A 26,747-nucleotide genomic window follows, 5' to 3' on the forward strand; every position below is an offset into this window, starting at 1 on the left:
ATTCCAATCATCTATGTACCTGTTCTGTGCAGTTCCATACTGTTTTGATTACTGTACCTTTATAATAGAGTTTGAAATCAATAACTGTGATGCCTCTAGCTTTGCTATTTTTTCCCAGAATTGTTTGGCTATTAGAGTTCTTTGATGGTTCCATACAAAATTTTAGAACTATCTTTTCTATTTCTGTGAAAAATTTTCCTGGAATTTTAATATGTATTGCATTGACTCTATAGATGGCTTTGAGATGTCTGGACATTTTAATAATATTAATTATTTTGATTCATGAACATGGGATATCTTTCCATTTGTTTGTGTCTTCAATGTCATTCATCAAAGTCTCGTGATTTTTAGTGTACAGATATTTTATTTCTTTGGTTAAATTATGCCTAAGTATTTTATTGTTTTTATGCTATTTTTTATGCTATTTTAAGTGAGATTCTTTTCTTTAGTTCTCTTTCTGATAATTCATTGTTAGTATATATAAATGTGACCCTGGAGTATGTTCCATGTATGCTTCAGAAGAATATATGTTCTGTTGTTCCTCAGTGGAATTCTTATTCATTGTTGATGGGATTGAACAGAAATTCTCTACAATGTGAGAGCAGGTGATATATGGCAAATCTCTATGTTTTTAATTTATTTGTAGAGTAAACCTTTAATTGTTAAAAAAAAATCAAGTTTTTTTAAAAATAATTCATTACCCTGGATAAATTTTTGGAATTAGTAGATAGACTGAAGTAGTTTGCTTCCATCACACATGCCAATTACTGTTTTCCTCTCCTTTACAAAAATGCCATTTTCTCATTTTAAGATGGTATTTCTTCTTTTTTCTCCTCCACACTTTCCAAACTGCACTTAGATTCAACCTGGTCAAATGCTTTCTTGACTAACAGAATGTGGCAAAGTGACACTTGGTACTACTGAAGATAAATCTAGAAAGTATTTCAGCTTCTGCCTAGGTCTCCAGGAATGTTTGTGCTTCTGACATTCTAGTGTAATAATAGCACCATGCTTCAAAGTAATATTAGGCTCTTGAATAATAGATTCTAACAAGCCCAGCCTTCTGTCCATCTCTGAAAGGAAAATAAACCTCTACAATGTGCTGAAACATTACCTCAATACCACCAGGTGAACTTTGGTTTTCATTACATAGAACAACAACAACAACAAATTCCCAACCAACTCTTGCCATTTTACTGGCCTACATATTTGTGAACTTTAATTAAGTGTATTTTATTGAAGCCAAAAAATTATCATCACTTGCTAAATAGCAATAAATAATCTGAACATATTATGCCCAATAATAAACTCCTTTTACTTACCCATTCAGAAACAAAGAAGTCTCCAATTCTACTCTGTAGAAAAATTATTTCAAGAGAGGGAAACTCATGGGCATATCTTTGAGGGGATCAATGTGAATTGCATGTGATTATGAGAAGAAGATAAAAAACTTTTCTTTAAAAATGCTTCTTACTGATAACTAATGATAGGATTTTGAACTTGCTTGCTGCCTTAAAAAAAATCAAAACTATACTTAAAAAGACAAATGTCCTATGATTTCACTCATATGTGGAAGTTAAGAAACAAAACAGATGAACATAGATGAAAGGAAGAAAGGAGAGGAAGGCATACTGTAAGAGACTCTTAAGTATAAAGAACAAATCAAGTGTTGCTGGAGGGGAGGTGGGTGAAGGATGGACTAAATGGGTGATGGCTATTAAGGAGGACACTTGTGATGAGAAGTGGGTGTTATATATAAGTGATGAATCCCTAAATTCTACTTCTGAAACCAATATTGCACTATATGTTAACCAACTAAAATTTAAATAAAAGCTTGAAACAAACAAACAAAAACCTCACAGATAATTTTGGGTTCAGATAAAAGGTGGGATGCCTCTCTTGATTTTTGATCAAGAATATGCCTAACACTCACTGCACAAAAATCTACTTGCAATATTTGGTTGGATTCTTCTATTAGTCTTTGATGTATTCCTTGACATTTGGACATTTTACTTACATATAAATAACAAAATGTACTTTATGAACATGTATCTTGGCTTCCCAAAGCACTTAAGCATTTGGGTCACTGTTCTTAATTTCTCTCATTAGTGTCAAATATTTCTTATCTAAGACTAATTTAGGCTCTGATTTTGATTCAAATATTGACAATTATTTGTTTTCATTAAGGACATTGGTATGGATTCTGATTTTTAATTATGTGGCACATTCATTTAGAGATTTCTGTTGGGTAGTATATAGTCTATTTTTCAAGTGGCAAATGAGTGTGAATTCAGATTTTTTACATTGTATGTATATATACATGCAAGATATATATATGTGTTTGTATATATATTATATTTATATATATAAAATATATATATAAAATCCAGGTATTTACTAATATTTGAGACTATATGTCATTAGTGTCTTGGCATTTCAATCACAGATAGAGCATCTATGTTTGTATTGTCTTGCATGAATGTGTGATTTTTATTTTTTAACTCAAATCATTGTCTTTTCACACCAACAAAATCCTTATCTCTACTTGTATGTAGAGATATAGGCCATGTAGTTAATAATATTTACAAAAAGGAATTACCATACCAGATGATGTTTATATAAAATGGCTTACAGTGAACTTTTGAATTAGTACAGTGACATACTTAAATAGCACTTCAGAATAAAAATAAAAATCTCTAGCAGAGTGATCAGCTTTTTTTTTTCTTTTCTTTTAGTTAGCATGTAAAATAAATAGGACATAGTATTATTGTCTTTTCAAGACTCTTCAAATAAGACTAAAGATGGCAGAAAAAGGAAAAAAAAAATATTCCCTCAAAGTACAACAGTTATTGATTGTTGTATAAGACTTTTCTCCAAATCTAGTGTTTTAAAAATAACAGAAATTTGAGAGCTTATTTACCATCTTAGTATTTTAGTGAATCAAGCATCTGGGTACACTATTACTAAGTCTTCTACTCAGGGTCTCACAAGGCTGTAATCAAGGTATTGGTCAGGTTGTGTTTTTCATTTGGCAGTCAACTGAGAATAAACTCACTTCCAAGCTCATTCAAACTGTCAGCATGATTTATATATTGCAGCTATATGTCTAAAGGTCCTGGCTTATTACTGTCTGTCCGCTGGGTGACTCTCCATGTCCCTGACATTTGGAAAATAACTGTTCTATTAGATTCACAGGAAAATTCACAGAACTTTCATATTTTACCAGTGATGCTCCTCTGAAAAAAATCCAGTGATGTTAATTATATTATTTAATTCATGCATTAATCAACATTCTTATAAAAGACAATATTTCTGTTTCAACTTTAAACCTTTCAGCTTACCCCCAAGAATTGATAAAAATTGTCTGTTTGGAGAGTATAAACTGTTTTTAATTTTAAGAAATTTACATAACTTTTCTACTTTTCTAATTAATATATCTAACTATAGATTTTCCACAATTTGCATGGAAGTAACTATTTTGATTGGTTAAAATAGTATTATATACATTATATAAAGATGTATATAATACATCTACATTTTCTAGAAAAGATGTTCAACTTATGCTTTAAATATACTGCTTCTATAACTAAGAGGGAGAAAGTGGCTTAACTTTCATAATACAATGGCCTGGATTATGGAATTATAAGAAATAAAAAAATTAATGGAAATTTACTACTTATAAGAAATATAATATATGTAACATTTCATAGATAAAAGTAGCTGAAAAATTAATACAACATTTCTAAAGAAGATTACTACTGGCACAATTGACTCTCAATAATAAAACAATGTTCACTCTCATTTTATCAGCATATAGAAATAAAGTTAACATAATTTTCTATGAAAATATTTTTTTGATGCATCTTCTCTTTAAATTTTAATAAATTTGTGTTTTTATGTATGTATATTATTTTCTGATTACACACTTCATATGAGATCTATCCTCTCAACAAATTTTTAATTGCACAATACAACACTGTTCACTTCAGGCCCTTATTATCTTGCAAAACTGTAACTGTATATACTATACAATAGTCATTTCCACAAGAACAGTTGAACTTTAATCAGTTGCTTCAATAATTAAAAACACCTTTGTGGTGCCTGTGTGGTCTAATAAGTTGAGCATCCAACTCTTGATTTTGGCTCAGGTCATGATCTTGGGTTCACGGGATGGAGCCCCTCATCAGGGGTCCATCTTCAGCAGGGAGTCTGCTTAAGATTCTCTCTCTCTCTCTCTTCTTCTGTCCCTCCTCTCAGCTCTTTCTCCCTCTCTAGGATAAATAAATGAATCTTTTAAAAAAAAATAGAAATAAAAATAAACAAAAATTTTTATCTCGTTGTTACTCTAACAGATTTCAAATTTTCCAGAAGGCTAAAGTTTACGTTTTATTTCACATCTCAGAAAAATAGTGTTTTTCCAGTAGGAAGTATCTTTAATACTCTCTTGAGATTAAAAAGAAACCTCATTTTGTGGTCAACATACATAAGGGAGCATATAAAGTATCCTCATTAAATAAATACTTCAATGTCTACTTCATTTCACATAATTCTAGCAAGGTAAGAACAGACCTAGTAGTGTTTTAAAATCAAGAGTATGCAAAATATTTAAAAAATTCTAATTCATCCTTGGCCTACAGTTCTATTTTTATTTCTAATAAAAAGGCATCTAATACTTCAAGATCTCCAATATACTTGCTATAGGGAATTCTTGTTAAGAGATCCAAAATTTTGGCTTGGTACATATTCTGCCTTGGTATACCCTGATCTTGTCAGATACTTTCAGAAAACTAGTATATTTGCCCATAGCCATACATCCAACAGAAAAGGTTTTATGTCCAAGAGGGACATACATTCCCCACCAAATGCTCCTGTTTGTATGTATGAGAACCAAACATGTTAACTTTGATCTTACCTTGGCCCAAAGTTCCTAAACTATGATGTCATTATAATTTTTGTGCCTAAGAGCTAAATAAATGAATAAAATTTCAAATAAAAGGAATCAACAAACATATATTTTCATTGGCTAATATAATTCTCAACCTTTTTCTCATCAGTCAACACAAAATCCATAAACTGTCTTTGTTCATTCAAATCGATATAAATATTGGGTGGCTTATAAATAAATATATGTATATATTGCTCATAGTTCTGGAGGCTGGTAGTTAAGAGATCAGAGTGCTAGCATGGTTGAGTGAGGGCCCTCTTCCACGTTACATATTTCTTGTGTCCTCACACATGGCACAAGGGGCTAGAGAGCTCTATGAGATCTCCTTTACTAGAACATTAACTCCTTTACTAGAGCATTAATCTATTCATGCATCCTCCTGATCAATTTACCTCCCACCCCCATTTACTATATCAATACTTTTGGGGGTTAGGATTTCAATATATGCAAATTATATGCAAACGTGTATAAATAATGTCTCTTTTATGGTTGAGTAAAACTCGTATAAAGATGAAATACGTAATCTGCTACATTAAAAAAAAAAAAAGGCAATCAGTTAACTAGAGTTAACCAAACAAAACCTTTAGTCTTATTCTTCTAATTAGGGTGACTGCAGGCTGATAGGGATATCCTCCAGCAGGTTATTTCCAGAAATTTGTGGGCAGACTTCCTGGTAAAGTCCTGAATCCACAGCAGAAACTGTTCCTTTCATGACCCTTGCAATTATTATCTTTTCTTTCCTTTTTTTTGTCTGCTTCCAGTCATGAGGTACTTTCTCAGAAATCAGGATCTGCTGGAGAAAAACAGGTTTCTCCAGTTTCAACCCCCACAATTAGATTAATCTTATAGTCACTCACTGCTTTCCAACTACTCCTTGGGGAGGTCACCTCTTTCCACCATCTCTGTGAGAAACATCCCTGCTGCCACTTACAGAGGTCAATCTTATGCAGTGTCACCTGGGGAGGTGGGCAGCTCTAGTAGAGTTCCTCTCTGTCTACTGTTTTCAAACTCATTTTTATTCTGCTCCAATGGCATGCTGAAATCTCCACTATGGCAGGCTGAAAATCTATAAATTTTATCTCGCCTGCTGTTCAGGCAGCACTTGCCAGGTTTTTTTATCCTTGACCAAAGCAACTGGAGATGGGATAGATTTGTTAACTATCCTTGAATTCATCCTTACTAAGGTCTTGTTTGTTTATTTTCTGATGCACAGATGAGCAAAGTTTCTCTTGGGTTCCTCCAAGAGCTGAAGTCCTCTTGTTTATGTATAGATATCTAATTTATTTTTTAAAAAGTTGGGGGAGGAGGGATAAATGAAGAATGCTTTATGCACCACATTGCTGACATCACCACCCACACTATATTTAATTTATCTCTCCTTTTAAATTTTGTTTTGCCTTTTCTCACTAACAGTACTCCCTAATAGATGAAGCACTTTTATCTGTAGATGTGAAATATCTGAATTATTCATTAATATAATTAAGAAAGCTACAGATGAATCCTGATGTTTGAATATTTGTAAAATGATTTAAATAGGGTCAAATTTCTTTCCGGAACTTAAAGTAATTCAAGTATTTCATAATATGGTTCAATGTTGAAAAAATTAACTTGGGCGTGGGCAATAGTATGAGCAAAAGTACTGAAGGTGAAGTGCTTCTACCGTATGCACGGAACACATAGGACAGGAACAAAAAAAATACAGTCATATTTATTCATGTTGAAGAATAATTAGAAATAAAGCTTGATGGAGATTATGGAGCCAGAGTAGAACTTTTATCCAGTTGCCATGGTCTTTAGAATTGGGAAAGATTTGTTGCTAAGCAGTTAATCTAGAACACAATCAAATGGGAGATGAAAGGGAGGGGATTGTTACTACTCTTTATTAGGTAAGTTTCAGATAAGTCTTTGTCCATAAAGAGGTAGCACAAACTTTCTATGATAGGGCTATAGTTAGAAAAGATAGTGGGAATCATTCATTCTACTGCTGGTAAGTCTTCCAAGAATTTAGCTGTAAAGGAGAGAAGCATAGTATTTGTACATACATGAACACACACATGCAAACACATACACCACATGATTCTTTGCCAATTTTTTAATCTTAAGGAGGATCAGTGACCTAGATTATGTCTTATTCTGGCTTATTTTACTTGGTTGAATAAACAAAATTGTGTATTTAATAGGTTGTTACTCATAGTTTGGGAAAAACTGATTGGCTACAAATGGAAGTGAGAGGGTAAGTGGTAATTAGAGTAGATAGATTGATGGATTTGATGAATTTATAAAAGATAGTGTATGACCATCTACTTGGAAGTTTCTGTATTATTATAGCACTATACCCAATTATTAATGAAAATTTTATATTCTCTTAGGAAGAGTGTCTTGAATCATTGCATGAAATTATTTCATGAAACATGAAATAATGTTATGAGGACAAATACAGTCCATCTCAAATATTCTTGGAGTTTGTTTTCCTATTACCTGCTTGGAAGCTGAGGTCTTAGGAATAAATTCTGACAGATTTGTATTGATTAATTTCATCTTGCTAGCACTATGTCGTTCTTAAATAATTATACTCCACAATAATTACCAAGTATATATTAAGAAAAACAAAAAGCAAATTAGCATATTAGGATTTTACTCACAATTTAGAGATGTTGTCCTCAAAGATTTAACTTAGGGATCTTTCTTTTTGTGGTTTCTTGGCATTTTGTGAAATATATTTCTAGGACTAAAGGGGATTTAGTCCTAGAAAAATATCTAAGTACCTTAGGAATTTAGATATTATTAATGATGAAGATAATATTTAACCTGAAGTAAGTCTCCTGCCTGCTATCTGCAACAAGAAAGCAAAGACAAAATATCAAATCTTATATTAGACATACAAGAAATGTTGAATTATTGGTTTTAGTACCGTAACTATAATTCAGTAATTATTAATTACTTGTGCAAACAAAGACAAGAGATTTTCAGGTGAAAGTCCTATGTATTGATGAGGATATTTGGAAAACCAGAACGTTAAAAAACAATGTGGACAACAAAACTCAATTTTTTGAAAGCATAAATTGGTTGAAGTAAATATCTATACCTGACTTCATCCTTTAGGCTGAAGTATTAGGTTATCTCAACTAATTATGGTTTCCTCTTTTTACACATTAACTTCCTTATAGATACTCTGTGGTTTATTTTCCCAGCAGTTTTGAGATTTTTCTATGGGAGCAGCAAAAGCAGGAAAAAGGATTAACCTAGTTAGGGTTGAGGCTTTTAGATCATAGTGGTTGTATTGAAGGAGTCTAGAGCTAGGTTATAGGGATACAAAGTAAAATGAAGGGAACTTAAAAAGTGGGGAAAAATGAAAAGAAAGTATATTAAGAAAGGAATGTGGGATATCTGGGTGGCTCAGTGGGTGAGCATCTGCCTTCAGCTCAGGTTGTGATCCTGAGGTCCTGGTATAGTCTTGCACTGGGTTCCCTGCAGGGAGCCTGCTTCTCCCTCTGCCTGTGTCTCTTTCTCTCTCTGTGTCTCTCATGAATCAATAAATAAAATCTTAAAAAAAAAAAAAAAAGGAATTCAGTTTTGAATAAGAATAAGAGTTGTGGTTAATTTTAATATGTAAGAGTCAGGACACTGGAGGGTGATAATAAGGGTTAAGAGTAGGGTTATGGTTAGGGTTACAGTTAGAGTTTGATAATTAGATGCAGGTGATATTAAGATATAATGCTTAGCCATAGGCCAATGACTAAATGTTGTTGAAAATGAGTTGTAAAACTAAAATAAGTGAGGTGTATATGGGTTATCCACATGCACACTAAACCCAAAATGTGGGTAAAATTATTGGTGGATAATACTTTAATAATTTAGACACTCAGTTTCTTGAGGTTTATGTAGCATAAATTTGGGTATTGCTGTATGAGTAAGAAAGAAGCTAAATAGTGGTCTAATGAGATGGCTACCAGTTTAGTGGTTTGGAAGTGGCTTTGGTAATCAATGCAAATTGGGACCAGTCATTTGTTCTGTATGCCATATTAGGAATATTGAGAATGGAAATCTTCCTCTCTGCTCTGGCTTTGAATTGTTGACTGGTGTGTTTAGGTAAATGAAATAGGAATAAGAAACTTTCCATGAAAAGCTAGAGTAGAGGGATCTTTGCTTTTCATGAAAGGAAGATTCCATACATGACACAATGATTCTGCAGATAAGAGGTCAAGGAATGTAGAATCAAGATTTTTTAAAAAAGATTAAGCATAAATGGGTACAAGGACTAGGAGATGATAGGTCCTTAATTATGTATATTTTATTTTTATATTACCTCTATGGGAAGTAATATAAAATACTATAAATATAAATATAAAATTTTATATTACCTCTTACTGTGGGAGATGGTTTGATCAATTTATATTAGATCCCTCATAGCTGACTTCACTTTCCTAGTTATTCAATTGGAGCATGAGTTCTTGGTGTCATTACTTCAAACATTCATATTACTTTAATGATCTCTTAAAGATTGTGGCTATTCTGACTTGATAATAAAAATAAGCAATATATATATATATATATATATATATATATATATATATATAAGTACTGACTTTTTACAAATTTCTAATGCTTAGTTTGTCTCAACCACTGTGTCCAATTTTAAGAACAGTAATATCTCCAGACCACTAATATCACGACATATATGTTCATTTATATTTCCTGAATGTGTCGCACCATTGTTTTATTTCATTTTTTCATACAAAATATGTATATTTTTTTTAACTTATGAAATAAATACATTTCACTTCAAACTTAGGAACTAGTTATCTTGCAATCTTACAAATTTAGGCTTTGATGCCAATATTTTTAGAACGATTGTCACTTTTGTCCTTGCAATTGTACAGGCTTAGATGAAAAGAAGAATGCAGGAAGGAGATAGGATAATTAATAATTTGTCACATGGAAGCACATATTAGAGACAATGAGAAAAAATAATATATGTGAATAATTTTTATATCTTCCCTAATGTATGTAACTAAATAATTTATCACTTGAAAGTGAAAGGAAGACCTATATAGCGGTATTCACACTCAGTCCATATGTATAAATTGAGACTGCTACATTAAAACATGATAGGTGTTCATGTTTCCATTAATAACCTTTTGTTTTACTAAATATACAGTGAAAATGTTGATGCCTATTCATATATTTATAGAACAGTATAATGAATCCAATTGTGTCCTTCATTTAGGTTCTGTAAGTGTCAACCTATGGCCAATTGCCTCAGTTTTGTATACCCAGTCTCACTCTGCCTTACAATTATTTAAGAGAAAATGCAATGCGGTGTACTGAGTCATGAGCCAAACACTAGCTCATTTTAACCCGTATCTTCTCTGCATCCTCCATCTAGACTTGCTTATATCTTCCACCTCTGTCTCTGTCCTTCTTTATTTTTTTTTCTTTTAGTGCTGCTGCTCTGATGGTGTGACTGCTAGAAGACAGATCTTTAAATATCAGCACTTGATTTATCAGCATACATCTCCAGCTCAGAGGGAGGAGAAAAAATAGTAATGCTTCCTAATCTGCTCTGGTTTGCTCTCACCAATGGCTGAATATGGTGGCTCTATAATGGCTGTGGGTGAGGTCCTGCTATGTGTGAGGATCGCTGTTCCCATTCTCTGGTTGAGGGTGTTTCTGCTTCTTTCTGGATGGTCCCATGTCGGGCACTTCTATCACCATGGTCCCCCAGAAGTGGTGATTCCTTTGAGGATAACAGACAGGAGCATTGTCAAGAAGCCTACAGGCTGGCTTTCTTACTGCCTGCATTTTGGTGGCCAGAGACACGTTTTCCATATAAAGGTCAAGAAGCTTTTGCTGTCCAAAAACTTCCCAGTGTTCACTTACACAGACCAGGGTGCTCTTCTTGAAGACCAGCCATTTATCAGGAGAGACTGCTATTATCATGGTCATGTAGAGGGGGATCCAGATTCCCTGGTTTCTCTGAGTACCTGTTCTGGGGGCTTTCAAGGAATATTACAGATAAATCACATTCTTTATGAAATTTTGCCCAAAAGGCTTTCTACCACATTCGAGCACCTGGTATATAAGATGTACCCCGAGGAGAAACAATTCCCACCTATGAGGTGTGGATTAACAGATGAAAAGATAGCACGACATGTGAAGTTTCAAGAGAGCAGTAATTCCACTTTGGTGCAAAGTGAATATGAAGGTCTGTGGATGCACAAGAGATATGTTGAAATGGCAGTGGTTGTAGACTACAATCGATATGCCTATCGTGAATATAATGTCACAACCGTGCAGCTGGAAGTGATTACTACTATGAACAATGTAAATACCTTCTACCAACCTCTAAATGTCGACGTGAGTTTAGTTGGAATGGAGGTCTGGAATGAAGGAAACCCTGTTGAAATAGAGAACATGGATGTACTTGTGGATTTATTTTGCGCCTGGAAGAAAAAAGGCTTCAATGCCCGTGTGCCCCATGATGCTGCCCATGTTTTTGTAAAAAGAAGATATGGTATTCTTGGCATATCTTATGTCGGATCAATATGTAACTATAATACTAACTGTGCAGTGGATGCTTTCACAAGTGATAATTTGGGTTTTTTTGCATTTGTTGTGTCACATGAGCTTGGCCATTCTCTGGGTATGTGGCATGATGAAGAAACGTGTAAATGTGCAGACAATGTGTGCATAATGTATGCAGAACAGTCTCAGGCAACTAAATTCAGCAACTGCAGTTATGCTCAATATTGGCACACTGCTGTAGGATCAAGATGTATCTTCCATCCACACACTCCAGAGAGAATCTTCAAGTATACGCGCTGTGGGAATGGTGTGGTTGAAGAAGGAGAAGAGTGTGACTGTGGCTCCTTAAATGTGTGTACAAAAGATCCATGTTGTCAGTTAGACTGTACTCTGAGTCCTGGAGCTACTTGTGCTTTTGGGCTTTGTTGCAAAGACTGCAAGTTCATGCCATCAGGTGATGTATGTAGAGAACAGGCTAATGAATGTGATCTTCCTGAGTGGTGTGATGGGACATCCTATCAGTGTCCAGAAGATGTGTACGTGCAAGATGGAGTCAAATGCACAGGTGGCGGCTACTGCTATGAAAAGAGATGCAATATCCGTGACGAACTCTGTAGCAGACTTTTTGGCCCAAATGCCAAGAGTGCAAGTCAGATTTGCTACAGTACAGTGAATATTCAGGGTGACCGTTTTGGTAACTGTGGTCTCAAGAACAATCAATTTATAAAATGTAATACCTCAGATACCCTGTGTGGGAGGGTGCAGTGTCAGGATGTGGCAAAAATCCCCACTCTGAGAGACCATTCTACTCTGCACTGGCTTCACTTCAATGACAGCATCTGCTGGGGTACAGATTTCCACTATGGGATGCCCTTGCCTGATCTTGGTGAAGTAAAAGATGGTACAGAGTGTGGTGAAGAACGTATCTGTGTTCAAAGGAAGTGTATCCCTTTGGCATATTTGAAAACTGATTGTTCACCCAAGACCTGCCATAGGAATGGGATCTGCAACAATAGACATCACTGCCATTGTAGCCATAAGTGGAAGCCCCCCAGCTGCCAGGTAAAAGGCAATGGAGGTAGTGTTGATAGCGGCCCACCCCCAATAAGAAACGGGACTGAAGTGCCACGGAAGGAACAGCAAAAGAAGACTTACCAGCTGCTATTTCAGTTGGTGCCTTCTTCAGTTTTATTATGTTGTTTGTTAATTTGGTTTTTTATGAGAAGGGAAAAAATGGAGAAGAAGGAAGAACAGAATGTTTCACCTGCACCCAATGAACAGCAGAATGAATCACCTGAACCTAATCAAGAAGTAAATGAAAACTAAAGAGTTATGATTCCCAAAAAGATACTCGATCCCCAATGAACTTGCCTATTAAGTTTTAGCACCCTGTCAGGAGAAAGGTTACAGCTTTCATCACAGATCACTGACAGAAAATCCCTGAGATTTTTTATCATTTGAGATCATAAATGCTAGCCGCTGAGCAATAACCAAAATATACTAATTCTCGGCACATTTATCTTTTCCATTATTTTAAGTAATCTTAGCACTTGATTTTATTTTATGGAATTATTCTGTGTCTCCTGAACAATGGCAGGACCAGCAGAGGGTGTGTTTTTGTCTTTAACTCACTGTCTGACAATTCCAAACACCCTTCCCCTTTGTAATCTGCTTTCATATGCAAAGAATAAGAGACCACAAGTCACATTTCTCCTTTGTGAGTCCTCCATTTATACCTATACCAATAGTGGAAATGAGAGGGAGACTGGACATGGGAAGTGTTTTGAATGTTGTTCATGATGGGGTTGCCTCACTGACTCTCACCTTGAAGAGGCAGTGCCTTATACTCTTTATGTTACCACATATAGATATGAATGTAGGTGTAGATAAGGACAGAATGGTATTATATATATGATCTACAGATATGCACTTGCATATGTTTATAAATGATCTATAGATATACATTTGCATATGTTTATAATATATACGCATATGGATTTTTTTCTTTTGGTAATTCCCAGAATCGACAGTACTGTTAGCCTCAGAGATACTGGCACAGCTATGTAATGTCTTACCCTTGGAGTTCTAGACACCCAGTGTCTGAATCCTCCACCAAATCCCGGAGGTTGAACACCATTTGCCAACCATTTCCCCAGTGGTCAGAGTCTTAGATCCATGGGACTCACTCCAAAAGTGTGGCTTCCAATAAGCACATTTCTTCCCTTTGATCTCAGTCTCCCATGCAATAGCTGCACTTCCTGTTAGGGAAGCATGGATGGCTCAGGGAGGCCCCCTTGCTTGCTGGTCTTGGGATAATGGAGAACACAGGAAGGAGTCTGACTTCAGAAGCTCTTGAATTTTCCACACCACTGCCTTTACCATCTTGGGGACATGTTTCATACTCTGGTAGAATTACTTCAAAATCTCAAAAGATAAGAAAATGATACTTGACATTCCACCCTTGGTAACTTCACTTGTGATATAAGATGCAGAAGATACTTACAATTCCAGGTAAGATATGTAAGTTTTAGCAGGCCATGTGTCCTCTGTAAGGAAAAATCCTGGAAAATCTCAATTTTATTTTAAACAATATTTTAGAGTGGGTGAACTAAAATGTTGGGCAAGGTAGAATAATTCTGAAAAGCACTTGACATTTTAGCCTCTGAGCCTCTGCTGACACCAGGTATGAGTTGAACCTTAGGCTTAGCCCAGGTGGAGGAACTCTGCTGAGTGAAAAAGAAATCTTCAATGACTTAGTTCCTACACAGGGTTAGATAGACTCTAAACATTAGACACTTGAGGACCTCTTTCCCTATCAGATTTCCCCAAGTCACAACAGCTAAATCTGAGAGCTTTGTGGGATGCTGGTGAGATCCTTTATGAATTTCTCAAAGGCATTGATCCCCAACATCATGTTATATTTTGAACACAAGGCATAGTAAAGGGATGCTTATCTCAAGCTCATGCTCTCTTTCCCCATCATACATTTACCTGATTTTGTTGTTGCATGTGGCAAAAGATTGAGGGCTGGGCTGTGAACCTCTGGGTGACAGCCAACCACCCATAAGCTCTCAGACTGCTAAAACAGAGTCACCTAAACTCATAATTGAAAGCCCAGCAAGCCCATGACTAAACAACACAAGGAAAGGAGAATTAGCCCAAGATTTACTAAAAGCCACTCATCTCTGACTTGGCACAACCTATGATTAGATGTATGTAATCAGCTCCTCTGTCCATCTTCCTGACAGAGAAAAGAGAGAAAACTCCAGAGGGTCACCTAGAGCTACTATGGTTGTCTTATACACAACTCCTGCACATGGTAAAAATTACCACACATACTAAGAATCACAATTCATGACATATTACTAAAGCAAGAAAGAAAGGAAAGAAAAGGTGGGGGGGGGGGGACTATACCTACGATGCAGATGGTGGAACAAGAGCACACAATAACACAACAGCAACTATGTGCATTTAAAATGAAAGAAAAAGGGCAGCCCGGGTGGCTCAGCGGTATGGCGCTGCCTTCAGCCCAGGGCATGATCCTGGAGACCTGGGATCGAGTCCCACATTGGGCTCCCTGCATGGAGCCTGCTTCTCCCTCTGCCTGAATGCCTCTCTCTATGTGTGTCTCCCATGAATAAATAAAATAAACTCTTTAAAAAAATGAAATGAAAGAAAAATACACAAAATATAAGAACTAATGTAGAATAAACTAGTAAGTTGGAATCTATACACAAATTTCAATTGAATATTGTAGAATTAAAAAGTACAATACTTGATATGTGTGATAAGCTGATCCTCAGAGAGAGCACTTTGGTCGGTGTAAGTAAACAATGAGATGTTCCTGGACAGAAAAAATTTCTTGACCTTCATGTGGAGAATGTGCCTCTGGCCTCCAAAATGCAGGCTGTAAGAGACCCAGCTGGGAAGCTTCATGACAGTGCCTGCATCAAGGGAATCACACTTCTAGGGGATCATGGTGACAGGACTGCCCAACCTGTAATCATCCAGGAAGGAACTGACACACCTTTAGTCAGAGCATAGGAGGAGATCCTCATATGTACCAGGGCCCTACCAACACTCATTACGGAGCCACCATATTCAGTCATTAATAAGAGCAACAGACGGCAGCTCAGGAAGCATCATTTTGTCTCCTTCCCCTGAGCTGGATGTGGTGCTGACTTTTAATCTGTCCTCTTGCTCAGCTATACCATTCCAGCAGCAGTGCTAAAAGAAAAAAAGAAAAAAAAAACACAAGAGGAAGGACAGAGACAAGGATGAGGGTTATCAGTTGCAGGAGGAAGAGAAAAGTATGGACATGGGTTAAAATGGTGAGTGTTTGGCTCAAGATGTGAGTCAGTAAACTGCATTGCATAGCAAGGCAGAGTGAGACTGGGTGTTCAAAACTATAGCGATTTGCCTAGGTTGACACGTACAGAGCTTAGACAAAGGGCACAGATGCAACCATTATACTGTTTCCTAAATATATGAACATGTATAGACTTTTTTACAATATATAAAACAAAAAGAATGAAAAGGTGAATACCTATCATGTTTTTATGAAGAATTCTTGATGTACACATATGGGCATAGTATAAATATCTATACAACAGTCTCCTTTTCATTTTTCTTTTTAAGGGTTTTATTTATTAATGAGAGACAGAAAGAGAGAGAGAGGCAGAGACAGAGGCAGAGGGAGAAACAGGCTCCACGCAGGGCGCCTGATGTGGGACTTGATCTCAGGACCCTGAGCCAAAGGCAGATGCTCAACTGCTGAGCCACCCAGGCATCCCTCCTTTCTTCCTAATCAGAAGAACAATATTTTTAAAACCTCTAGCCATGTAAAATGGAAGGAAATCAAACTAGCTGGAAGAGTAACAGCTAGAGATCAGCATATACTGAAGGCAAACTAAAGTTCCTTCAGAAATGCAAAGGAAATCAATAATACTAGATAGAAGGAAGAAAGCTTTGAGGAAGGTAATATTGTCTTATGGTGGCAAGGCATCAAAGCCTGTACTTATTTTTAAGATTGCAAGGTAATCACTCTCTTGGGTTAGAGAGTAAAATGTATGGATTTCATAAATAAAAATACATATGCATATTTTGCTTGAAATATAGAACAAAAAATCGTCTAAATAACACAAATGTATTACCACATATTTGTGAAAAAGAAATCTGGTATCAGTACAATGCCTGGCTGGTAATAGTGATTTGTTGCTTTCTTCTTTAAATAAATACATAATGTGCACACATAGTGCTACACACTTGGGAAACATAAATGAGCATATCGTCAAGAAAATTTAATAATATGGAGCTCAAATCTAGACAGAGTGGATGGGGCAAAGATACACATTAGGAATTTGTAAAATTGAATTCAATATTTGATATATGAGATTTTTATTTTTATTTGTCTGGGGAAATACCCATTGTCTTCATCCGATCATTAAGGTGAGATTGTTTAAAATAAAAACTGTTGGTGTAGTTGAAAAAACACAAGATAGTGAAGTTGGCTACAAGAGATGTAAAACAGACTGATCAAGTCCACATCCCATAATTGATAATATCTTGAATTATTCTCCTGTCATTTATGGAAACTTCCTTTTATAAAAAGCAACAACAATCATTTCTCTATTAAACTTCTCCATGGATAACTCCATGGTTATTCATGGTTAATTCTACTACACTAAACCTACCAGTTAATAGCTGAAGAGCATGGAAAGATCAGCAGAGATTTCCTACTCAGAATACCCATAGGCTGTATTATCAGACATCTGGTTGTAGTTCACTCTGATTATCAAACCCACTTCCAACCCCTAAGATGACAGTAGCCATTCCATTAAACCACTATTTAGCTTATTTTCCTATTCACGCACCAACTACCAAACTAGTCTTACGTAAATTTCAAAGAATTGGATGTCTTATCTACTAATGTATTTCCACCAATAATTTTACTCACATCCCAGGTTTAGCGAACATATGGACAACTGAGATAACATCTGGTTTATTCTAGCTTTACAACTCATTTTCAACAATTGGCCTATGGCTAAATAGTGTATCTTGTTATCAAACCCTACCCACCCTCCTAACCCTAACCCTAATCTAACCCTAACCCTAACCATAACTTAACTCATTTTCAACTTCCACTGTGCTCTTACATATTAAATAGTTAACCACAAGTCTCATTCTCATTCAAAACTTAATTCTCAAATTTCTGGGCAAAAATAACTTTTCATTCCATTTTTTCCCATGTTTTAAGTTCCTTTATTTTACCTCTTATCCCAATAGCCTGGCTCTAGATTCCATCAATACAACTAGAATGGGCTCAAGCCAAACTGGGTCAATTCTCTTTCCTGCTTTCTACACTCTTACAAAAAACTACCCAAACTGTAGGAAAATCAATATCTCTAGGGGAATGAATGCGTGAAAGGTGAAAAGTACAAACTGGTTAAGACAGCCTGACATTCCAACCTAAAGGATGAAATCAGGAACGAATATTTATTTATGCATCTAACAATTTGTTGTCCACTTTGTTTCTTAACTTTCTGATGTTTTTTAAATCTCCTCAATAACATGCAGGACCTTCAGCTGACAACCTATTGTCTTTGTTTTCACAAGCAGTTGTTACTAAATTTCAATAATGATAGTTTAAATTGTAAAACTAAGACTTTTTATTTATGGCACATTTAATAAGGATCTGATATTTTTATTTGTCTTTCTTGTTGAAGACAGTTGGTGAGGAACTTGTTTCAGGCTGAACATTGACCTCATCATTAAAGTGACCTAAATTCCTAGAGTGCTTAAAAACGTTTCTAGAACTAAAGGGAGAGATATTTCACAAGATGCCAAGAGCCCACAAGAAGATATAAGATCTCTAAATTAAATCTTTGAGGATACCTCTAAAATTGTGAGTAGAATCCTAATATACCCATTAGCTCTCCATTTCTCTCTTTATATATTTGATAACTATTATGGAGTATTGATTATAATAGAAAATAATTATTTGTAAATAATATAGTGTTAAGAGTAATCTTAATCAATTTAAATCAACCAGAATTAATTCCTAAGATGTCAGCTTGCAAAAATGTAAAAGGAAGACAAACTCCAAAAATATTTATATCAAACTGAATTTGTCCTCATAACATTATTTTATAGAATGACACAAAAGACATACCACCTGAGAGAGTATAACATTTTCTTTAATGTGGTAGAGTGCCATAATAGTATAGAAACTTCCAGTGGATCTCCATACATTGCCTTTTATAAATTCTTCTTTTCTTTCCCTAAAGATTAATAAAATTCATCAGTCTAGCTGCCCTAATTACCACCTCCACTCTCACTTTCATTTAAACCTAATTCAGTTTTTCTCAAACAATGAGTAGCAACCCATTAGAAACATAGTTTAGTGGCTCTCAACTGAGTAAATAGACTGGAATCAGACATAATACAGGCCACAGATCCTCCTTAAGATTAAAAAATTGGCAAAGGAAAAAAAATTGGCAAAGGAATCATGTTGTGCTTGTATGTATGTATGTGTGTGTGTATTCATGTATGCACAAGTACTATTGCTTCTCTCTTTTATTGCTAAATTCTTGAATGACCTATCAGCAGTAGAATTAATGGTGCCCCTCGGTCTTTTCACACTATAGTCCTGTCATAGATAATTTTACTACTGATCTCTATGAACAGAATTTTATTTTAAACTTTACATAACAAAGATTAGTAACAATCCCTTCCAGTTCATCTCTCATTTGTTCTAGATTTGTGTTCTAGATTTAACTGCTTAGCAACAAGACTTTCCCAATTCCAAAGACCACAGCAACTGGATAAAAGTTCTACTCTGCCTCCAACTTCTCTATCAAGCTTTATCTTAACTCTTCAATATGAATAAATGTGATTACATTTTTTTATCCCAATTTTATGAGCTCCCTGAACACAGTAGAACATTTTATCCTCAGTACTTCTGCCCTGTTCCCAAATTATTTTCTGAACACTAAACCACATTATGGAACACTTGTAATATATAGGTTCCAGAAAGAAGTTTTACCCTATTTAAACCATTTTATAAAGATACAGACATCAGTAATCATCTGCGACTTTCATTACAAGGTCAGTAAATAACTCAGAGACATTTCATATGTACAAATAAATATGCTCAACTATTAGGAAAGAACTGCATCAGCAAGAAAAGGGAAGGTAAAATTTAAAAGGAGAGAGAAGTGAATTAAATATACTGTGGATTTTGATGTCAGCACCTTGGTGATAAAAGACATTTTTCCTCCCTCACCCCTCTTTTTAAACAACTATTCAGACACCCATACATGAACAAGAGTGCCTTAGCATTGGGAGAGACCAGGGAGGACTCTTGCTCATTTGAGGCAAGGGCAAATAAACAATCAAGACTTTGGTGAGAGATGCAAAACCAAAGGAGTTGACAAACCTATCCCACTTCCATTTGCTTTGGCAAAGAGGGAAAACAAGCAAACCTGGAGAATACTGAACTGAGTAGAAATAAATAGGTGAGAAAAAAATTGATATAAGTTCAGCCTGCCAGACGGGAGATTCCAGCATGTCATTGGAGTGGGATAAGGACAAATTTGGTTGCAATGGACAATGATGAACTTGACTAGAGTCATGGCCCATCCTCAGGGTAATAATACTGCAGAGTAAGCTATCTGGCAGCGGCAGCAGAGATATTTTCTGCAGAGGTCCAAAGTCCATTTCTCCTATGGAGGAGGTGGAAAAAGTGTGTGGCTGCACAGCTAACCCACTTTTGGGAGTCTCCAGTGGAGAAACCTGTTTGTCTCCAGTAGCTCCCAAGTTTGTGAAGAAGAAGGGAAAAAAGCAGACAAGAATATCAAAGTTCATAAAAGAAACATGGTTCATGCTATGTTTTTAGGACTTCACAAGAAGTGTGAACAAAAGCCTCTGGGATTGCCCATGGGAAGATCTCCTTACCAACCTATAGGTATCTCCAAAACCCAGATTGCGGAACCCACACCTCTCCCCACTCTGTGGTGGGTATCTTGTATATGCTCCTGAGTGTGGCAGTGAGAGAAATGTAGATAATCAATGTGCTCTCAGAAAAATGGTTCACAGTTTGTGAGTGAAAGAGATCATAAACTGGAGCTGTGGCATCACCTTCTGAAAAACAAAATAGAAGTTTCTCAGCCAGTTAGATAAGTTACGAGATCAAGAGTGAAGGAAAAAAAAAAAAAAAAAAAAAGCTAATGAATTCTACCACAAGAGGGAATAAGAAGATGAAGCAGTTCTATCCATGACAAACCTAGGATCCCCAGGGAAGCGCACTAATGAACGATACCCCTATGAAGATAATCTTGTTCATAAGTTATCAAAAATAGCTGTACTGAAGAAACTCGGCAAACTGTAAGAAATCTCAGAAGGACAGTTCATTGAAATTAGGAAAAAGATAAGTGAACAGAATGAGTTCTTTACAAAAAAGACAAAACCCATTATAAAAAACCAAATGGAAATTCTGGAGCTGAAGAATTCAATGAATGGGTTGAAGCTTATAATTCAGAGTATCTATAGTGGATTAGAAAAGAGAGAAGAGAGAATAAATGACTTAGATAGGAATTTTGAAAGACACCCTGTTTGGCTATAGTGCATTTCTCAGTAGAAACCCTTCAGGCCAAGAGAGACAGAGGGGAATGGGTATTTAAAGTCCTAAAAAATAAAAATTGTCAACTAACTGTACTCTCTCAGTCAAAATTATCCCTCAGATTTGAATAAGAAATAAAAGACTTGTGAACTGAGGGCATTTATCACCACTAGACCTCCTATGCAAGGCATACTGAAAGTTCTTCAAGCTGAAATGTGAACATGCTAATCAATGAGATTAAAAAATACAAATATATGATACAGTGTTCAAGGCAAAAATATTTTGGTCAGGTATAGAAAACTCCAATTATGTCATAGGATGGTGTATTGACTACTTAACAATTGTGTAAGTGGTTAAAGGAAAAGTATTAAAATAATGATAGCTACTATAATTTATAACAAATTCATAACACAAAAAGAGGTAAACTATGATATCAAAAATAAAAAAGGAATAATAACAGGATGGTTGCTTTACATGCAAAGATAAGTTACTATCTTCATAAAATGGACTGCTTTATCTTTGAGATATTTTCTGTAATCCTCATGGTAACTGCAAAGCAAAAATCTAGAGTAGATTCAGGAAATGTTAAGAAAAAATGGGGAAACAGTACACCACTATGGAAAAACATTAATTTAAAAGGTAGGTGAGGGATCCCTGGGTGGTGCAGCGGTTTAGCGCCTGTCTTTGGCCCAGGGCGCGATCCTGGAGACCCGGGATCGAGTCCCACGTTGGGCTCCCGGTGCATGGAGCCTGCTTCTCCCTCTGCCTGTGCCTCTGCCTCTCTCTCTCTCTCTCTCTCTCTCTCTCTGTGACTATCATAAATACACAAAAAAATTAAAAAAAAATAAAAGGTAGGTGAAATAAGGAGGAAAAAAAAGAAACAATGAAATAGAAAACAAATAGAAAGCTATCAAGATGTTCATAGCGAACTTTTATGTATCAATAATCCCTTTAAGTTTAAATAGGTGGCATTCATCAATTAAAAAGGCACAGACTGACTGGATGGAATTAAAAATATAATCTCAATTATATGCTGCCTACAAGAGACTCATTTTAGTTTTAAAACATACATAGGCTCAAAGTGAAAAATGAAAGCTTTCCATGCAATTGGAAGCAAACAGAAAGTGGGAGTAGACAAACCTACATCAGACAAAACAGACAATAACTCGAGGCAAAAAGATCATTATATAATGATGTAGGAAAGATGTTAGGGTTCAAAGCTGAGGGTCAAGAACGAATCCTTGAGATGTCTTTAATGCTAAAAGGTGGTTCTATTAAAGCATCAGGACAGGACCTGTGGGCAGAAAGACCTGCACTGGGGTCATGAAGAGTGGCCCATTATATATTTTCAAGTTGGGAGGGAGTGAAGGAGAGTGTAAATCTCTGAAGAATTTTGGAAACAAGGTTTCCAGGATCCTGACGAGGCTAGCTACTGTTAGGAAAGATCATTTATTATTGTTTGGTAATAGCTCAGTCATGAAACCCTTCAGATGTACATAGGTGGGTCATATGCTTGGAGGATGATTGCCAACAGCTATCTTGGGGATGGGGTGGGAGGTAGAGGTTGAGATAAAGTTTCCAAAGGACTTCATATATTCAAAGTAAACTTATAGGGTCCTAGGGGTTGGGCCTAAGATTGCTTTTTACCCTTAGTAAAGTATTAACATCAAGGCAGCTAAATTCCTAGAGGAATATCCCTCTGCCTGTTTTAAGGACTTGTCAAGGGGCTGTGAGTAGTAAGGAAATTTAATAATATTTCTTCTGCCTTTGGTTCCCACATCACATAATAATAAAGATGTTAATGTTATCAAGAAGACATAACAATTATAAATGAATATGCACTCAACATCCAAGTACCTAAATATGTTAAGGACATCCTAACAGACCTGTGGTCTTGGAGATGGGGAGAAAGAGAGAGAGGAGCACAGAAGGACACACAGGGAGAATGTTTCCCCAAAGCCATTAGCTTGGAGCAAGAGGGGCTGAATTTCCTGAGTTCTTGCAACCAGCAGAACTTAAAGCCTAATGTGTGGTGTCTAAATGGGGTATCTCTCTATTCGATGGGGGGCCCCCAGATGTGGGGCAACAATTGGGTGAAAGCCAGTGGTTCTGGAGGTGAGAGCACTCAACTGAGGCAGAACAAAAGAGATAGAAGATAACTGAATACACTATGAGGAAGCAGAGGGTAGGACAGCAGAGGAGAGGCTTTCTGCAGAGAGGTAGTGTGTGGTGGTTGTTCTTAAAGGGGGAAGATAAAGAGGTATGACGACCTATGGAATCTTCCCTTTTTTGGTGTCTGTACCTAGTTGTAAGTAGCCCATTGGTCAGTTAGGATCTATGGATATCATGATGTGGGCTACCCACCCTACAGGTCTGGTGGTGTTAAGCCAAGTGGTTGTTGTGGACCTTTCCTGCATTCCATCACTCAAACCTCCTAAAAGTGGCTTCTACAAGTGTCTTGCCTGCAACAGAGCCCAGAGGACACAGCTCCCAGAGAGAAGGCAGGCAAACAACCAGGGGATAAAGGGCCTGGAAAGAGCATCTGAAGAATGCCTTTGGCACAGAGTAGGGAAATTATTCCCTGATCTCAGAAGGCATTCCTGGGAGGCAGTGTTCATGAAGATGCTTTTCCAGGAAAAGGGGAGCTGGCAGGTGTCTTTTCCCTTCCCCACCGCTCAGCATAAACACAGAGCCACCAGCAGGAGGCAGTGCAGTGCTGACACTGGTTGCCTAACTTGCTTGCACTGAGCCCCACCTCTGCGCTCTGATGAGCTTCTCCATCAAGCTTGCCTTCATCCTGGTGCTTTTCATATGCTGATTGTGGCAGTAGTATCAGTAGTAGTGACAATAGCAAACAGTTATCGGGTGCTGACTACTGTACTGAGAAAGGCTCTTACCTCTCTTACAATCTCTGTTAAGTGGCTGAAAACACTGCTGTATACCTGTCTTAGATAATTAGCCCAGAATACCTGGCATCAGATTACTTTTTTTATCACACTATCAATTCTCCATAAAAAGTAGATTGGTTTTCTTTTTTAACCATAGCTGGGGGCATCACAATGCCAGATTTCAGGTTGTACTACAAAGCTGTGGTCATCAAGACAGTGTGGTACCGGCACAAAAACAGACACATAGATCAATGGAACAGAATAGAGAATCCAGAAGTGGACCCTCAACTTTATGGTCAACTAATATTCGATAAAGGAGGAAACACTATCCATTGGAAGAAAGACAGTCTCTTCAATAAATGGTGCTGGGAAAATTGGACATCCACATGCAGAAGAATGAAACTAGACCACTCTCTTGCACCATACACAAAGATAAACTCAAAATGGATGAAAGATCTAAATGTGAGACAAGATTCCATCAAAATCCTAGAGGAGAACACAGGCAACACCCTTTTTGAACTCGGCCACAGTAACTTCTTGCAAGATACATCCACAAAGGCAAAAGAAACAAAAGCAAAAATGAACTATTGGGACTTCATCAAGATAAGAAGCTTTTGCACAACAAAGGATACAGTCAACAAAACTAAAAGACAAACTACAGAATGGTGGGAATGTGAAATGGTGCAGCCACTCTGGAAAACTGTGTGGAGGTTCCTCAAAGAGTTAAAAATAAAGCTGCCCTACGACCCAGCAATTGCACTGTTGGGGATTTACCCCAAAGATACAGATGCAATGAAACGCAGGGACACCTGAACCTCGATGTTTATAGCAGCAATATCCACAATAGCCAAACTGTGGAAGAAGCCTCGGTGTCCATCGAAAGATGAATGGATAAAGAAGATGTGGTTTATGTATACAATGGAATATTACTCAGCCATTAGAAACGACAAATACCCACCATTCGCTTCAACGTGGATGAACTGGAGGGTATTACGCTGAGTGAAGTAAGTCAATCGGAGAAGGACAAACATTGTATGTTCTCATTCATTTGGGGAATATGAATTATAGTGAAAGGGAATATAAGGGAAGGGAGAAGAAATGTGTGGGAAATATCAGAAAGGGAGACAGAACATAAAGACTCCTAACTCTGGGAAATGAACTAGGGGTGGTGGAAGGGGAGGAGGACGGGGGTTGGGGGTGAATGGGTGACGGGCACTGAGGGGGGCACTTGACGGGATGAGCACTGGGTGTTATTCTGTATGTTGGTAAATTGAACACCAATAAAAAATAAATTTATTATAAAAAAAAGTTGATTGGTTTAATCAATTACTTAGTCGACTTCTTTGCAAATAAAAAAATTGCTAAAATTTATTTTTCCATATCTGTAACCAAATGCTTTACAAATCAGCAATGCCAAATGGCAGATTTATGTATCTTTCCCTGTTGGGTAAATTTATTTCCCCTTTTTTTCAACACACACACACACACACACACACACACACACAAATAATGTTTAAGCTATTTACTCTTTATCTTATCATTTTTTAAAGAGATTTATTCATTTATTTTAGAGAGAGGTCAAGAGAGCAAGCGGGAGTGGGGGAGGGACAGAGGGAGAGAATTTTCAAGCCGACTCCCCACTGAGCACTGGAATTGATCCCACAGCCCTCAAGATCATGACCTGAGTCAAAACCAAGAACCAGATGCCCAATCGACTGAGCCACCCAGGTTCCCTTAAGCTGTTTAGTCTTTAGATCAATTACAAGGACTTCATATATAAATTAATTTTGTACTAATATGAAACTTAATTGCACTATCAAGACAGGGAAGACTATCTTTCTCAAATCTTCTAAACAACTCAACAGAAAGTACTTCCTTCACAATTTTATTTCATTTGTGTTGTGAATATCCTTAAAAGATACATGCTAATGAACATTTATTGAGTAACCACTCTGTAGTGAACATAAGTCTAAGCAATATTTCAATACAAGTAATGGTCTATTACTTCAAAGCTTTCTGTTACTTTCACCTGGGTATCTTAGACTATGATTTTTATCTATTTAACTATTGAACTGCATCCAGTTGGATATAATACCCCACAGGTTTTCATGCCTAACGTGATTCCTACTTCTGTTTTCAGATATTTGGCATTCAGAATCTGTAAAGCTTAACACTTTAGAGATTTTCAGCTATAAATAATTGTTGCAACAGTTTCTATCTAGAAACAAAATACAAAGCATCAGTAATCAGACCTTTCTCTTTGTTCTCTGCTCTATCTAATAGGAAAAAGAAATGACTGTACTAAGGATTCAGGCAGCCCATTATTACTTAGTGGGTGGAGAGCTATTTTGGTTGACCAGGAGATGTCTTTATTCACAATTTTTAAGAATGATTTTTCAGATTTTCCCAGCCATTTTGTACCATTATATATGTATGTAGTATATATGCACATATATAATGCTATATATATATTAAGCACATATATAAAATGCTATATATATATTATGCGCATATATATACACACACACATACATATGTGCAACCCCTTGCATACCTATTTTGGCTTTCATGCCCAATGCAAAATCACTTGGAAGTTTTACTGGGCACTCCTATCTTTCTTCATTGTCTGGCCAAAGAAGTAAAAATATAAAAATCTTATCCAAAGAAGCCTTCGAATTTCTTTTTCTCTTGTTGATAAATTAACTTGATTCAGAACTTCCCTTCTTTGCTTTTTTTGTCATTCCGTAGTAAGGATGCTAAGATAGTGAGG

At 36.3% G+C, this 26,747-nt stretch overlaps 1 protein-coding gene across 15 annotated transcripts in view; it reads left to right on the forward strand.

The window, feature by feature from the left end:
- The first annotated feature begins 6,764 nt into the window (after nucleotides 1-6,764).
- Nucleotides 6,765-26,747, forward strand: part of LOC486076 (disintegrin and metalloproteinase domain-containing protein 20) — a 160,795-nt gene continuing 140,812 nt past the window's right edge. For 6 of the 15 annotated variants that reach the window (XM_038573636.1, XM_038573634.1, XM_038573640.1 and 3 more), the window contains exons 1-3: nucleotides 6,832-6,932; nucleotides 10,388-13,981; nucleotides 18,196-18,374. In XM_038573636.1, coding sequence (XP_038429564.1) covers nucleotides 10,526-12,796 — 2,271 coding nt within the window. In that variant the 5' untranslated portion in view covers nucleotides 6,832-6,932; nucleotides 10,388-10,525 and the 3' untranslated portion in view covers nucleotides 12,797-13,981; nucleotides 18,196-18,374. Of the gene's footprint in view, nucleotides 6,933-10,387; nucleotides 13,982-15,677; nucleotides 15,802-18,195; nucleotides 18,375-19,227; nucleotides 20,714-26,747 lie in introns of those variants that run through there. The other 9 variants (XM_038573638.1, XM_038573643.1, XM_038573637.1 and 6 more) reach the window with 9 other exon arrangements.

Source organism: Canis lupus, chromosome 25 (assembly GCF_011100685.1).
Source record: "Canis lupus familiaris isolate Mischka breed German Shepherd chromosome 25, alternate assembly UU_Cfam_GSD_1.0, whole genome shotgun sequence".
In the NCBI taxonomy this organism is placed as follows: Eukaryota; Metazoa; Chordata; class Mammalia; order Carnivora; family Canidae; genus Canis; species Canis lupus.